This window comes from Gambusia affinis, linkage group LG04, assembly GCF_019740435.1.
Source record: "Gambusia affinis linkage group LG04, SWU_Gaff_1.0, whole genome shotgun sequence".
In the NCBI taxonomy this organism is placed as follows: domain Eukaryota; kingdom Metazoa; phylum Chordata; class Actinopteri; order Cyprinodontiformes; family Poeciliidae; genus Gambusia; species Gambusia affinis.
The window spans coordinates 1,817,640-1,833,244 of record NC_057871.1 but is presented as its reverse complement, the minus strand read 5'-3'; the positions used below and the strand labels follow the sequence as shown (position 1 = coordinate 1,833,244).

The 15,605-nt window shown below is 41.0% G+C and overlaps 1 protein-coding gene across 3 annotated transcripts; it reads right to left on the bottom strand.

Moving 5' to 3' along the window:
- Positions 1–447: 447 nt before the first annotated feature.
- Positions 448–12,037, bottom strand: dtd1 (D-aminoacyl-tRNA deacylase 1). Of its 3 annotated transcripts, none has more exons than XM_044114026.1 (6): positions 11,912–12,037; positions 10,508–10,598; positions 10,176–10,411; positions 8,578–8,675; positions 5,012–5,176; positions 448–1,062 (listed from the first exon to the last, which is right to left on the bottom strand). In XM_044114026.1, the coding sequence occupies exons 1-5, from the start codon at positions 11,952–11,954 to the stop codon at positions 5,021–5,023; spliced, it is 624 nt and encodes a 207-aa protein (XP_043969961.1). In that variant the 5' UTR covers positions 11,955–12,037; the 3' UTR covers positions 448–1,062; positions 5,012–5,020. The 3 variants fall into 3 exon arrangements, with proteins under 3 accessions (XP_043969961.1, XP_043969960.1, XP_043969962.1); XM_044114025.1 differs by lacking the exon at positions 448–1,062 and adding an exon at positions 2,494–3,303 and having other exon boundaries at positions 11,912–12,034; XM_044114027.1 differs by lacking the exon at positions 448–1,062 and adding an exon at positions 2,494–3,303 and having other exon boundaries at positions 10,176–10,427; positions 11,912–12,030.
- Positions 12,038–15,605: the final 3,568 nt, after the last annotated feature.

The following is a 15,605-nucleotide window of genomic DNA, read 5'->3' as shown; positions in this document are numbered from 1 at the left end:
GTATAGATATATTTTTAGATTTTTAAGTCATCCTTTGGAAGTTGCAAATCCCTTGGATGATATTTCTGAGTATTCAAAGTATTTTTTTGTTATGTTGTTTATATTTAACACTTTTTAATGTGTGAACCTATAAACCTTGATGCTGCTGTTACACCTGCATTTGTCCACTGTGGGACGAAAAATAATATTTTTATTATTTTCTAACAGTTTAAGAGCCAGAACTCTGGAACAAGAATTAATAAAGTTAAAACTTATCTTTTTACGATTTCTTTAAGTAATCATTTGATGAACTTATGTTTAATGTTTCTTCTGTGTACAGCACTTTGTGAATCCTGAATTATTCTGACTGGTTAAGGTAAAATGCATCTCTAAGACAATGAATAAATCCTCTTGGAGGTTTTATTTAAACAGCAGGATGGAAAAAGAGGTGAGAGCTGCTAGCAGCTGGTGTCATTGTGCTTTATTAACCCTTTAAAGACAGAAATCCCAAGACCTGACCCAACGACCAACAACCAATCCTCACTGCAGAGTTTGTTCAGACAGGGCATGAATTCCCAAACTCCCAGACACACACACCCACACACACACACCCACACCCACACACACACAACACAAGAAAAAAACACTCAGGAGAAGGAGGAGGGGGAGGGGGAGACAAATTAAATCCAGTTAAATTGTTTTTCCATAGCCAGTGGGCTTGGCACAGGCCTCTCACACAGACATGCAGGAGATGCAAGATAAACAGAGCAGCCTGAGATGTAAGAAAATCCCAGGAATTTCAGCCACTTTTCCTGTCCCATAAAAAAGTCCCAAACTTCCAAGCACAAGACAAACTTGTGTCCACGCCCGCTCTGATTGATCGCATCGATAACCCTCCTCCTGGCTCCGGCTTCACTGCAGAGGAGAAGCTGCAGTCTGCGCTCAGGTAGACGTATCTGGGTCACCGTCTTCTCCGGGTCCAGGCCGCTCCTCACCTCCACATGGAGAAACCTCAGCTCGGCACCACAGGAGAGAATCGGGAAGAGGGTGAGGGATACGGCACGCTTGGCCAGGAATAGCTTCCTGAGGTAAAAAAGAGCAAAGCTAATGTTAGGCCAGGACGGAGCAGCCAGCTGCTTCTGAGCGGAAATAAGGACAAGCTTGCATCACATGAGGCAGCTGCAGAAGTATTCACACCACTTTAACTTCTGTTTTTGCTGCTTTTTGGAGTGTTTCTACCAGTTCTGCACGTTTAGATTCAGATTATTTTGATAAAACGGCTCAAGCTTTTATTTTATTTCCCTTTGGAATGAGTCTATAAAGGATTTTTGGGAATTTGAATTTTTGAACTGATTCTCAGTCAGGTTGGAGGCTGAGCATCTGTCAATGTCCGTTTTCAAGTATTTCCACAGATTATTCATTGGATTTCGATTTAGACTTTGACTAGGCCATTCTAACACGTGAATATTCTTTGAGACAGAAGCCCAATGCAAAGGCATTAAAATCAGGAGGTAAAATTTATTTTGAGTCATATTTGATAGATGTTCCATTTATATAACAACTGAAGTCAACAGTCACTTGGTTATGCTGTAAAACGGCCGGATGTGACTTTAAAATACATAAAACTGGCCCTTTAAAGTCATTGATAGTTTTGGGTTGATGTGGTAACTTTGTTTTTGTTCACACAGGAAATGATCACCGACTTCAGGAAGTCATCAGCAGCAGTAAACAGGTTCCACTGATAATTCTAAATATTTGGAGATTGTTCTTCAAACGTTTTCTCATTTAAATCACAATTTGGTTCAACACAAAAGGTCCAAAACCAGCTGGAAACTGAGTTTTTAATGTTTCATCTGAGTTTGTCTTAAAAAAAGTTTCATTGAATCTGTTGTAAAGTTTTTTATTATTGCTGGAACAATTATCTCTGGTCACTAAAAGCATGCTGGGTAATAAAGTGGCAGGTAGGAAGGCCTCTGGTCCAGTCTGGGGACTTTTATAAGAGAGTAAACTGTTATACTAGAGATTACTTTAGTAATCCATTACTTTATCAAATATTCTCACGATTAATCGGAAAAACATTTGGAACATTCTGCATTTTGCTGAATGATCAAACTTGTGCTGTAATATGATGTTTGTGTTTGACATGGTGGACGTCCGTCACGGTGTCTGTTGGTCCGTCCTGTCTGCTGGGTTCAAAGTGCCATTAAACTAAACACAGCTGGACCAGGTTTACCTGTTGGGTAACTTCTTAAAGCAGTTACCTCCACTAGGTTTTATTTAGAAGAATCAGAGTAAACCTGATTATGGTTTACTAATATCAAATATTTATTCGTAAAAACAAAAGAATAATGTGGAAAAGCCTGATTTTCCCTGGGCTTCATAATTCTTTGCTCTGGTTTGTCATGAAATCCTAATAATTCCAGAGAAGTTTATGGTTGTTAGACAATAAAAATGTGGAAAAGCAGCAAAGAACTGCCAACGGACAACAGAAATAACGACAAGCACACAAACGTGAATGTTTTTAAAATTTATACAGTAACAAAATATACATTCAGAGCTGTCAGACACAGCAGGGCAACTGTCCTAAATTTCATCCTTAATTTTCCCCAAGAAGAAACCCAAGCAAAAGAGAAGTCAATCTGATGGATTTAAGTTTCAATCTGCCAGAAGTCATTTCCATCTGAATCTTTAGTTTCCTCTCTGCCTTCGTTACAGAAAAAAATAAAAGCTGCAACTAAACGTACGCCTCACTGCAGCTTTCCTGACACTTTTTCACATTAATCACAATTGTAAAAGATAATCTGAACACCTTTCTGTTGCTAAGAGGAATATTAGGTTTTATTTTTGTGAGATTTTGCCTCCATGTTCCAGTTAATTAGAGGTGACGACAGTGATGCACCTGCTGGATGCTTGTGAGCTCAATTAGGAGCTCAAAAATACCAAGATGTGTCCAAGCATGCAGAAAGGAAAGCGGGACATCAGGATAATGGGGATGTTATTTAAAGCGTCTGTTTGTGTCTCTGTTGGTTACAGAGACATTCCAGTTCAAGCTCAGAACAAACAATCTGCTCGCGGCGGTAAACAGGCGCTTAGAGGAGGTGGTGGCTGGTGTGTGGAGAAGATCTGCAGCCCAGCGACACGAACGGAGCGGGAACAGAGAGGAGAGAGTCCAACAGAAACGGCTTGAGGAGGACAAACGGAAAAACGACGAGGACAAAGGATTTAATGAGCTGCTGGGTTTCATTCGGTCGGTTCTGTCTGCTGTCGGTCAGTCTGTAAACGGGTCGAAGCGTTCTTCCTGAGTGTCCACAGTTTGGTTTGCATCTGAATCAGAAAAGACGAAAACTCTGGTCAGCAGGGGCGTCACTAGGATTTAAGGACATGGGGGCAAACAAAGCATTAACAGCATTTCTCAAACAGCAACAAAAACAAAGAAAATGCTTTTCCACTTTTAAAATAGTTCAGGGCGACAGAAACATCTTTTATACAAAATATGAGTTAGTTAATATCAAAGCTTCTCCTGCTGCTGCAAAAACCAGCAAAGTGACAATATGTATCCTTAATATTTAACAAATCCAGTGTTTTTAAATGGTTTACTGGACAAACTCCCTGGAAACCAGGAATACCAGGAGTTCTGACATCATCATCATCATCATCATCATCATCAAACTGCATATTTTATGATGTTTACCTTTATCAAATATGAAAAAGCAGAATCAAGAAATTACTACATTTAGCAGTTTTCTTAAGCAATTTTAGAAGATTATAATAGGAGTGACTTACAATTTAGAGATTATGACAGAATTGCCCTTTTACATTATCTGCAGTGCTGCATATTGTTCATCCAGAGGTGTCCAGCTCTTTGCAGCTTCAAAGTGAAGCACAGAAAATGCGATGAGTTTCAGGTAAACAGATTTTCTCAGGAGGTTTGATCACTGAGCGCTGGGTAAACTTAGAAACTCCCACAAGGCTACACCTGAAAAGCAACATAACGTTTCCATCAATTAAGTTTTATCTTCTGCACTGAGTTATCCCAATGTGCAAATCTAATGACTCATAATCGGCTTTTTGTCCCTGATTGTGATTTAAGATGAGAAGGAAAAGGAGAAGTCAGGGATGGAGACAGGAGGTGGAGCCCAGAGTAACTACAGAAGAAGCTTTGTTTCAACTTTACATGTGAATTGAATCAAACTGTAGCTCAGTAATCTGTCATTTTAACAGCTACAGCAGTAAATGTGTTTGGTTCTGACTAACGCAAGATGAGGATTGGCTGTTCCAAAACAGGAAGTCAGTGGGGAGAAGATAAAAGCGAACTCATTCAGAGCAAAAAAAGCACATTGCTCATGTTTAAGTCATGCAAAGCAAACCTCAGGAAGACCAGCTTCCTCCTCCTCCTTTCTCTTCCAGACATGTTCCCTTCTTCCACAGCAAACTCTCAGATCAGAACCCAAATAATCCGCCTATCGAGCAACTTCCTGCTGCCATCAGGAGCCGAAGCCTCCACATGTCGGAGCTGATATTTACCCAACATGTTGGTGCAGATTAAAGAGCAGAGCAGCCTGAAAGCTCAGCAACTGCTTCCATCCCGGCTCTCCGTGGAAAACAAATCCTGTTTGCGAACCGGATGGACCGGAACGTCACCTCGGTTCAGCGTTCAGTGTGAACGGCAAACAAACCAACAAACAAACAAACAAACAGCTCCGTCTCTCTGCCTGTTGCTAGGTTTCACTGAAATGTCAACAGCAGTAAAACAGCGGACAGACAGGAAGAGGGAAGGTGGAAACCAGCAGCTTGTGACGCTGCAGTTTGCTGATAGTGGTGAAAACTGGGTTCCTACGTTTTTAATTAGTCCAGAGTTTTCTAGAGTTTTCTGTTGTTTTTTAAAATGCAGCAAACAGATGTTCCCAATTAATTTATGACTCATCGCTCTACAGCTATCAGAGTCTGAACATGGAACCTGGAGATGAAGAGGATGAACGGAGTGATGAAGAATCGTTCTGTTTATTTGACCCCTGTGACCCCGCCGGCTCACCCTGCAGCATCACGACTCCCGGTCTGAAGACACGTCGCCCTCCGCCCCGCTGCTGGCGCCGGCGTCCTGCCTGGGCCGCAGCGAGCTCTTCTCCCGTCCCGACTCGGACGAGCCTTTGGAGCGCGTCTTCTCCTTCCTGAGCTGCTGCTTCTCCAACTTGGAAAGCTGAAGAAACACAAACAGAAAAAGACGGTTCACAGTTTCACATTTTATTTTGAACGTAGTTTACCTGCGCAGAATAAATCTGTGTCAACCTTGAAATAGTTTAAAAGTGGCTCTTTTTTTCTTCTGAATTATTGAAACTGTTTTCTCTGAAAGGGAAGAAAACAGGGAAGGGTTGTTGCCAGGTTTCCGTCCAACATGGAGACTATTCTCAACCCAACAGAAAAAAAACACTTCCTGCTCTGGAGGAGCTTTGCTAAGAGATAAAAAAACAAAAACTGATACAAGTAGCTCAAAACAAATCCAAATTACAATAAAATCAGATTCTGCTGCAAATTTGATCCGTACAAACTGATCAGAGGGCAGCCGTCATATCAGCTGGGAAGTTTCTGATTCAGCTGCAGTTTACTGAGAGACATGCAGAGAATCCATCCGGTGGTCCGTTCCACCGGAGGCTGTGGCCCAGTTCTCACATCATTCATCTCATTTTACATAAACAGCAGTGGACCGATAAATCGGCCCTGACGTCCAAAACTTTGTGAGATCACCGATTGGTTGCTAGGTTGACCTGGAGACCTTTCTGGTCTTATTACTGTTTATAATAAATGCCAACATGACAACTCATCCCTGTATATTTTATAAAAATTATCTGGTTTTTTTCTCCAAAAGGTCTAAACAAGTTTCATTTGGCTGGACTGAGACAGACAGATAAACTGAATGACAGTAAGAATTACTTTAAAATCAAACCTGTAGTTTTTATTTTTATTTAATTAATGTTTTTTTTTCATGTGTTCATAGTTTTATCTTGTTTAGTTTATGTTTGTGTTTTTAATGTCTGTTCATTCTCTGTAAAGCATTTTGAATTGTCTTGAAAAGAATGTGTTATACGCATTTTTATAAAAACCTGCTTTCCCTTGGATTAATATAACTGGGATATATTTAGAATAAATTCAAGTTATTTTCTACGGCTAAACTTTTATTTAGCGGTGCTGTTGATGGGGAAACCTGCAGACTGCTGGTCAACCTTCTCAACTCTCATTTCTTTCTAACTGCTGTTTGTTTACAAGAGAAATGAAATAAACACATAGATCCCGTTATTGATCTGAGCTTCCTGCTGACTCAGCAGAATCAGTGTAATTAAACAGAAAGTGGGTCTGCACTGGTCCGAACACGACCCCTCACACCCCCACCGTCTGAAGCCTCTCCTCGTCTTCATCTTCATCAGCGATTCATGAACCACGGAGGCGGAGAGCTGATGAAGTCGTCAGCTGACGAGCGAACTCACGGCTGCTGAAACTTTCATGCTCTCTGGGACTTAATGTCATCTCACAAAATCCAAAGCGTTGCGTAACAAATTACATTATTTAAACAGCATGAGAACTTGTATGGAAGCGGTTCTGATGATGTAACGTCTGATTAGATCATGGAGGTGAACATATTTGTTGTTTGTTCTGAAAAGTCACAGACCCTAAACTCTGGATCCAAGCAGATAAAAGCCTCCGCTAACACGATCAAACGTTACATAATCTCAGAGATGATCCGTCGCTGCAGCTTCCAGCCACCAGCAGGGTGGGTTTCATCGCCTCCATTGTTTACTGGCAGCCTGACCCCGCCCAGGACTCAATCCCTGATTTATGGAAAGAAAGGAGCAGTGTCTGCTGGCTGTCGCTGTCACCCCCCCACCCACTAAACTGAGCCAAGCTCAGCCTGACGGCTGGCCCTGTTTATCCCCATGTTTGGCCCCGCTGCTAAACATCCCAAACAGACAAGATTAAAATTCAGCCGATTGCCTGAATATCCGTCCTTTCGGGGAAACGGCCGAGTGGAGCGAAGCTCAGCAGCAGGAAGACAAACTTCTGAGTTTTTCTCTTTCAGTTGGCAGGAGAAGCTGGAGGCCGTCATTCTGGACACAGTAACAAAATCCTCCTGCAGCCACGTTTTACTGTCTGATACAGTAAAACTGTATGACAATAAAACATAATACATGTTGACTTAACATGTATAATGAGCTTTACATCAACATACTTTGTTGTAAGTACTAACCTCTTGAAGAGTTTGCACCTGAATCTGAAGTTTTTTTTAACAACAAATATTCTTAATCTGGAAAATAAATTGCTTAATTTATTTATTGCCCTAATTTCACACCCAGGCCGCATCTTAGACCTTTGACAGGCCCTCTAAAACTCACCCTGTGTGCAACATTTACACTAAGTCTTCAATATTCAGCCATTTATTCTTGGTTTTAAGATGTAAAAAACAAATCAAGTCAAAAATAAATCTAATGCCTTTCAGAGAGCTAAACGAACTTGTGTAAAGCGGCGCTGCCTTCCAGGATGAATGTCTGAACATATATTAACTCTTTCTGTTGCTCCTGTGGCCTCAGAGGAGGAATCCTGATGAATCCTTGTTTCTTGAAGCATTCATGTTTCAAAAAGCAACGGGCTCCCAAGAGCAGGAGTCCTGCAGGAAGCTCCCTGCAGACTGCATGTGTGGCTCTGCGCCGTCAATCATCTGCAGCCCATCCCACTTTGCTGTCTGCAGCACAAACGTACCGCCTGGCCGCCACGGCTGCAGCATAAACGCACCGCCTGGCCGCCACGGCTGCAGCATAAACGCACCGCCTGGCCGCCACGGCTGCAGCATAAACGCACCGCCTGGCCGCCACGGCTGCAGCACAAACGCACCGCCTGGCCGCCACGGCTGCAGCACAAACGCACCGCCTGGCCGCCACGGCTGCAGCACAAACACACCGCCTGGCCACCACGGCTGCAGCATTAACGCATCACCGCCACGCCGCAGCGCACAACGCACCGCCTGGCCGCCACGGCCAGCAGCACACACACGCATACCGGCTGCAGCATAAACGCACCGCCTGGCACGCCACGGCTGCAGCATAAACGCACCGCCTGGCCGCCAGGCTGCAGCACTTCTGCTTTACAATGAGAGAAAAACAGCTTCTTCTGACCCAGAGGGTCCAGCTCAAATTCACAATGGCAGTAAAATTCAAAACTTGGGTAAAATTGTGACATTTCTTGAAAAAATGTCAAGTTTTTTCTCCTCTTCAGAAATTATGATAAATATTTTTAAATGAAAAGAAGCTTAAAAATAAAAGCACATGTGAAATAAAATGTCACAATAAGTACAAATCTTATGCATCTTTGATTGTAGATGTCTTGAGTTGAATCTCAAATCTATGTTTTATTTAAACAGAACAAAAGCAACAAACTCATCAGGCTCTGATCTGAAAATAAAGTTTAGTATAAGAAGGGAAACAAAGTCATGAATATCTGTCCTCAGATTTATCTGGTTTTGTCATTTTATTGTTATTAATATGATTCATTTTCATTTTGATCTGAGCTAAACCCCTCCACTGATGAAGATGACTGATGAAGATGACTGGGTACCTGTTTGGGGTCTGTGGGAGCAGCCGGTGACGTCAGCTCCACGGTAACCGGACCGTCGTTCTGGATGTTGACCTGCATGGACGCCCCAAACTTCCCATCTGGAAAACAAAATGGAGGACGATAAATCAAGTGTTTTTCATGTGCTAGCCGAGTTCAGCTGCAGCTAACAGAGGAAAGATGAAGAGAGGCGGACAAGGACAGCAAGTTTTACTCGAACTGCTCTCCTTTCTTCTCGCAGGTTTCTTTAGATTGATGACACCATCTGCACAATGAAGCTGTGGGAGAAAACTGATGCATCATCATGTTTCCCTCTCCGGAGGCGGTGGGGAGGGGGCTAATTAGGAAGGCTCACGCCTCCCTTTGCTGGGACGAGGTGTCCTCCACACCTGGTCCCCAGTGGGCTGACCCAGTTCACTGCCACCGCCGCTTCCAGCCGCCTGACCGCCACAATGACACGGCGATGACGGCAGGGGGACGCGGCGCTCCAAACCCAACGGAGGAAAAATTCACACGAGACGCTGGAGGTGACGCGGCTCCGATCGGCGACAATAAACCCGACCTTAACGGCCGCCATGTTGTGACATTATGACGTGAATGTTCTCAAATGTCCAATTCATTTCAGCGATTTCATACCTGAAGGTTTCCACAAAGAAAGTACAGCCTGTTCCAAATCAAGGGCTTTAGGAATCAGGTCTTCTTCCAACATTATTTCCATTAAACCTCAGTCAGTACAGAAATGGTCTTCTGATCATCTTCTTGATCCGTTAATCAATACACTGATTAACAGATTATCCTCAGTAGAAGCTGAGGTTTGGTAAATCTGCAGCGCTGAAGAATAAAGTTCTATCTCAACTGGAGATGAACCGATCCGTTATCAATATCTGTATCAGACCGATATTAGAAAAAAATTCTAGATTGGGTGTGAGTGACAATGTGCCTCGTGAGGGCGGATCTATTCAGCCTAATTCTATGCTTTGTGCTCTGAGTGACGTCAGGCTTTATTATTTATTTTACATTATTTTAAGAATTTCTTATTGCACTTTCTGAACCATTTGAAAGGTTTGTCATTTATTTTTACATATCTGATCAAGTGGCACCGTTTTTGGCTGTTTTACTCCTAATTGCACTGATGGAACAAATTAAAGTTGTGTTGTTTTTGCATGTTTAACCAGCTTGTGAAACTATCCATGTGTTAAAGTGTGCTGCACTGGTGTTATCACATAAATTTGAAATTCACATTTAGGTCTGCGTTTAAAAAAGAAACGTTTCAAAATACGGCCAATACTGAACCTCAGATATTTAAATCAGTATCGGAAGCGTAAAAAGTGGATCGCTAGTCTCAACACATCAGCAATGACCTCAGAGACGGGTCATCCTCGAAGTTCTGGCTGCTGCTGTAAGACTTTGGTGTCCTCAGTACCAACTGAGTCCAGTCTTTTTGACTACAGTGGACACATCTAGAGCAGTTACTGCACCATATCACAGAGCTAATCGTTTAATTGAAGGATGACCATGTGATCAGATTTAGCAGATTCAGCTCATTTCTGCATCTTTTCCTCTCAGTTCATCAGAAGTGATGGTTTAAAGATCCGGCCCACCTTTGATGAGCTCAGGCCTGTAGGCGCTCCTCATGCTCTCCAGGATGCTGTTGTAGAAGGGCTGGGCGAGCTCCGCCGGCATGGCAGCGTGGAAGTCCGGTTTGTTGCCCTTCAGGATGCACTGCAGGGTGAACTGGCTCACACACAACACCTCCAACTCTCTGTCCATGACACTCTTAGCCCACGCCCGGCCGCTCTCGTCCTCAAACAGCCGCAGGTTCAGGATCTTTCTGACTCTGAAGACACACAGTGCTTATGAAAAGGGGAAGAAGCAGACTGACTCAAAGTTTATTTCATCTATGGACATGTTTGCAGGATGGATTTACACTTACATGTACTCGGCATCTCTCTGCGTGTCGTCGGCAGAAATCCCGAGCAGGACGCAGATTCCCCGTCCAATGGAGCTGACCTGCTCCCCTCCCACTGCAGGACAATGAAAACAGACACACGGCCTTTCTACCACACCCAGGAATTCAAGAACTCTTTGTGCTCACAGTTCAGAGCTCTGGTTCACCTGCATGACAAAGTTCTGCTGAACATTCTCCTGCCAGGAGATTTTTGGGTTTATTTTCAGCAGCAGTGTGAGAGATGGACAGCATTAAGAATTTATCATCGTTAGAAGAAGATCACAGAAATAGTAAACAAATATATTATAATTTCATTTGAAAGGATTCATCCCTCCATTTTTTGTCTATACTTAGTTATTCTTGTAGGTTCAAGAATAACTGTAAATGTAATTACTGGCATGCAATAAATAATTTCACTTTAGTGTAAAAAGAAAGAAAGAAAACATCTTAATTTTTTGTGATGTTTGCATTATTCTCTGTTCTTTGTCCAATGCTTCCTATTCTTACCTGCCTTTGGACAATGGATGAAAACTAGTTTTTTGTGCTAACTCCTGCATGTTTACATTGATACTTACTGATGATATATTGATCATATATGCATTGCCCTAATTTCATAAATAAATAACACAAACTAATAAAATATTCTATAGATTATTATCAGAATAAAAAAGTATTAGTGGCAGCCCTCAGAGGCTGTTATGCACTACTACTGTAATTAATCAATTAGGTTACAGAAATAAAATTAAAACATCAGTTCTGAAAATAAAAACAGTAACTACTATTATTAATATTATTATAAAAATGCCATTTTAATTGTAATGGCATTTAATAATTAATATTTCAGGGTATTTTTGATTATATTTAGAATTTTTAAGAGTAATTTCTAAAACATATTTTTAAATACTACAACTTTGAGAGTTCTTATTGTGCCCTTTTATTTTTTTCTAGTAGTCTTAACCTCTGCGACTCTTCGACAGACCTGAAATAAACATTTTATTGGCTGAATTGGGTCTATGTTAATCTGAATCTGAACAGCAGCTATAAACAGGAGTTTGAGTGAAGAAAGTGAAACTGAATTCTTGTAACCATTACTCTAAAACAACAAGGCCGCCAACATTCAACATGATTAATTGCGTCTGTATCAATCGTCATATTCATCATTATTCAGTTGTATTAACTTGTTTCCCTTGAGCTAAAAGTAAACTGTTTTAGTTTCCCCCAGTTAGCAGCGGTCTGACGCCACCCCATTCATTTCAACTGGGATGCTAATGCTAGCGTGGCTAACTCGGCTAGCTGGTCATGACATCTTCTACCGGCTGTTTGCTGATTGTCTTCGTGTATTTCAGTTACAGATTCCAACTCCGTCAGCTCGGCTCATTCAAAGCTCACCTGTCACACTGGCTTTGGTCACCCTCTGGATAATCGCTCTCATTGTTGTGCTTCTGCTAGACAGCACGCTGTCAAAGCTTCCGGTAAACTCCTGCTGTCAGTGGTAGTTTGTCGACATCTAGCGGTGGAAATTGGAAACACAACAATAAAGCCAGCAGAAGCCAGTAAGAGATCTTTTAATTAATTTATTTGTTTTAAATACAACGTACAACAAGGGCTGCACAGTGGCGCAGTTGGTAGAGCTGTTGCCTTGCAGCAAGAAGGTTCTGGGTTCGATTCCCGGCCGGGGTCTTTCTGCATGGAGTTTGCATGTTCTCCCTGTGCATGCGTGGGTTCTCTCCGGGTTCTCCGGCTTCCTCCCACAGTCCAAAAACATGACTGTCAGGTTAATTGGTTTCTCTAAATTCTCCCTAGGTGTGAGTGTGCGTGTGCATGGTTGTTTGTCTTGTATGTCTTTGTGTTGCCCTGCGACAGACTGGCAACCTGTCCAGGGTGTACCCCGCCTCTCGCCCGGTACGCTGCTGGAGATAGGCACCAGCAACCCTCCCGACCCCATTAGGGAAGAAGGGTGTACAGATAATGGATGGATGGACAACGTACAACGTATTTACATTTTGTCTTGTCTCGATATCTTTCTTGTTGTTGTCACCATCAGCATCTTTATTATCATCATCGTGCTTTTTAGATTTCAATAAATTATTTAAAATTCAGCAGATTCCATATCCATCCATGCGTTTATCTTCAGTCGTATTGATTATTGTAACGGCGTCTTCACAGGTCTGTCCAACAAATCAATCAAACAGCTGCAGCTGATCCAGAATGCTGCTGCTGGAGTTCTCACTAAAACCAGGACGATAGAGCACATAACACCAGTTTTAAAGTCCCTCCACTGGCTCCCTGTTGCTCAAAGAACAAAGAATAGACTTTAAAATACTGTTAGTTTATAAATCACTGAATGGTTTAGCACCACAATACATTAAAGATCTGCTGTTGTTGTATCAACCTTCCAGAACTCTCAGGTTTGCCGGTTCTGGTTCTGCTCTGCATCCCCAGAACCAGAACCAAACGAGGAGAAGCAGCATTCATCATCTATGCACGACACATTTGGAACAAACTTCCAGAAAACTGCAAAACATCTAAAATACTGACTTTCTTTAAATCTTGAATAAAAACCCACCTGTTTAGGATTTTATTTGAAACGTAGTCAATTACTAATTTAATGATGGAACTTGACTTAATGCAGTGTTTTGATTGTGTTGCAATTGCACAAAAATCCGTGAGGGACGGCAGAGTCCCAGAGAGAAATTCTGTGAAAGAGTTGTACGGAGCCTCGTGCCGGAAGCCCGTTGAAAGGCTGTTTACATGGTTTTAAACTGAGTGATTGGGAGCCTGAGTGGGAATAAAAATAGCAATAGGTATTTTGTTCCATACAACAGTAGGAGTGTAACAGGTAAACCTTTTATGGATGCAAACTCGACTAAAAACCCACTTGTTTAGGATTGTATGCAGAACGTGACCAATTACAAATTTGTTGACAGAACTTGACTTAATGTTGTGTTTTGATTGTTGATTCTACAACTTTGCATTGTGTTTCTGTGTTTGATTTGATGTAAAGCACTTAGAAATGCCTTGCTGCTGAAATGTGCTATACAAATAAAATTTTATTGATTCTGAGAATAAGCATTCACTGCATCTGTTGATATGAAGAATTTGGAGGTAGTTTCATTTCTCATTATCTCATTTACTTTAAGCCATGTTCCAGCACCACAGCATCATGCTGCCACCATCTGAAAGTTGGTGCAGTTTTCTAGGTTTGGCTTGTCAAATATATTTCTAATTGTAGTTAAATGCCGTCTTCAGCTTGTCTGTGTCTTAGTGATTCCTGTATTGTTCCCTAACATAGTAATTAATTTAATTTAATCTGCTTTGGTATAAGTTGTTGAAACTTGTGAAACAAATGGGTGTTCAAGCAGGACGCCTACTAATTCAGCAAGGAAGCAACTGGTCAAAATATGTAAATATTCCACGAGGTAAAAACAAACCCAATTCAGATAAACAACTGAGAACCCAAAATTAATGGAAAATTCATACCAATTATTTATTTGTTCTTTTTCAAGACATCCAATTATTTATTACATTTCAAAAACACTTTATGGAATAAATTCAAGTATCCTTATTTTTAATTCACAAGAAGATAGTAGTTTATTTATTTTAATTAATCAACATATAATAAAATATAGAATGCAGTTCATTTCACCTTTTAATGCTTTTTCCAAATGTGGGTCATAATCTGCGGGGAATTAGAGCCAAAATGAATTAAACTGGCTGCAAAACACTTTTTGTTGTAAAACCAATTAGGTGAAACAACTGATTTGCTAAAATTCCTGAATATCTAGAGCTTTAATAAAATACTATGTGACAACTTGATCATTGCTTTGTAAAGATGATTAGTCCTTTTTTGGGCAAAAATAATGAAAGACATTCTCTTCAAATATGCAAACATGGCAGCAAGTCTGTCTTTTAGATCATGTCCAGCAGCTACTTGTCGCCATCTCCAGGTCCTGATTTTCCACTCAACGACTTGATGAAATTGTAGATCCTCCTGCTGTACGGGACGAAATTTTCTTTATAGACGATGACGGATTTGGAGTGAGCAGTTTGGTAGACATGCTTGCTCGGATTTTCTGCCTCTTCGAATATTGGTTTCACTGAGTTGAAGAGAGAAATAATCAATGAGACAGTAGAAAACAAGCTTTAATCTCTTGGAAGTCACTAGCAGTGGTTAGTCCTTCTTTAAATGCAACAAATAAACAAATAACTACAGACTAATTACTTGATTAGTGTTCATTTGTGTTACTGTCCAATATTTGAACAGACAGCTATCATAGAATCACTGTAAACCGGCAATGTCTTAAAATCAGATGAATTCTCACTGAAGTTCTCAGTGCCGCTTTTTAAAGGCTAATTATCAATCAGAACGCTAAAGGGAACAGTTAAGGAAAGTTCTCAGAATAAGACAAATCAGATTGACTTTACTAAAATGAAAAATGGTCACAGAAGAAAGCAACATCTCAGCTAATCGGGATTCTGTCTCCTTGGTGATTTTGCTCTCATGTTACTCACCTGCTGGATCACCCAAACGACCTGTATATTTTAAAAAAACGCAGGATCCTAACATTGTCCAGATGCCCACAGCGTAAATTGCGGACACTCTGTAGTTCCACTTTATCGGGTCTTTGATGGTCATTTCGAGACTAAAAAACCGGTGGCTTTTAAACGTTGAACTGTCAGGGAATCTTCAGGTTAAACGTTCAGGAAGCCGCCATGACACGTCTTTCTCTGTTGTCATGGTTGGTTTGGAGTTGCATTACCGCCACCTGCTGGTTCACAGAACCTATTACAGTAAACTTTACGGTGCTTCAATATGTGGAGTTACTTTTTAGTGAGAAATATAGCTTTTTTTTCATTGACTCTGAAAAATAAAATAAAATCGCTTTGGACAAAATTTTGAGACTAATTAAAATAAGATGAACTAAGATGTTGTACTCAATAATAGTTTAATTGGTATCCATTAATTAAAAATTGTTAAAACTAGCAGAAGTGGCAGAAATAAATAATTTGGAACATAAATTATTATATTTTTTTTATTATACAGAATAGCTAAACACATGTTTTCTACCTTTTGTTTTGAATC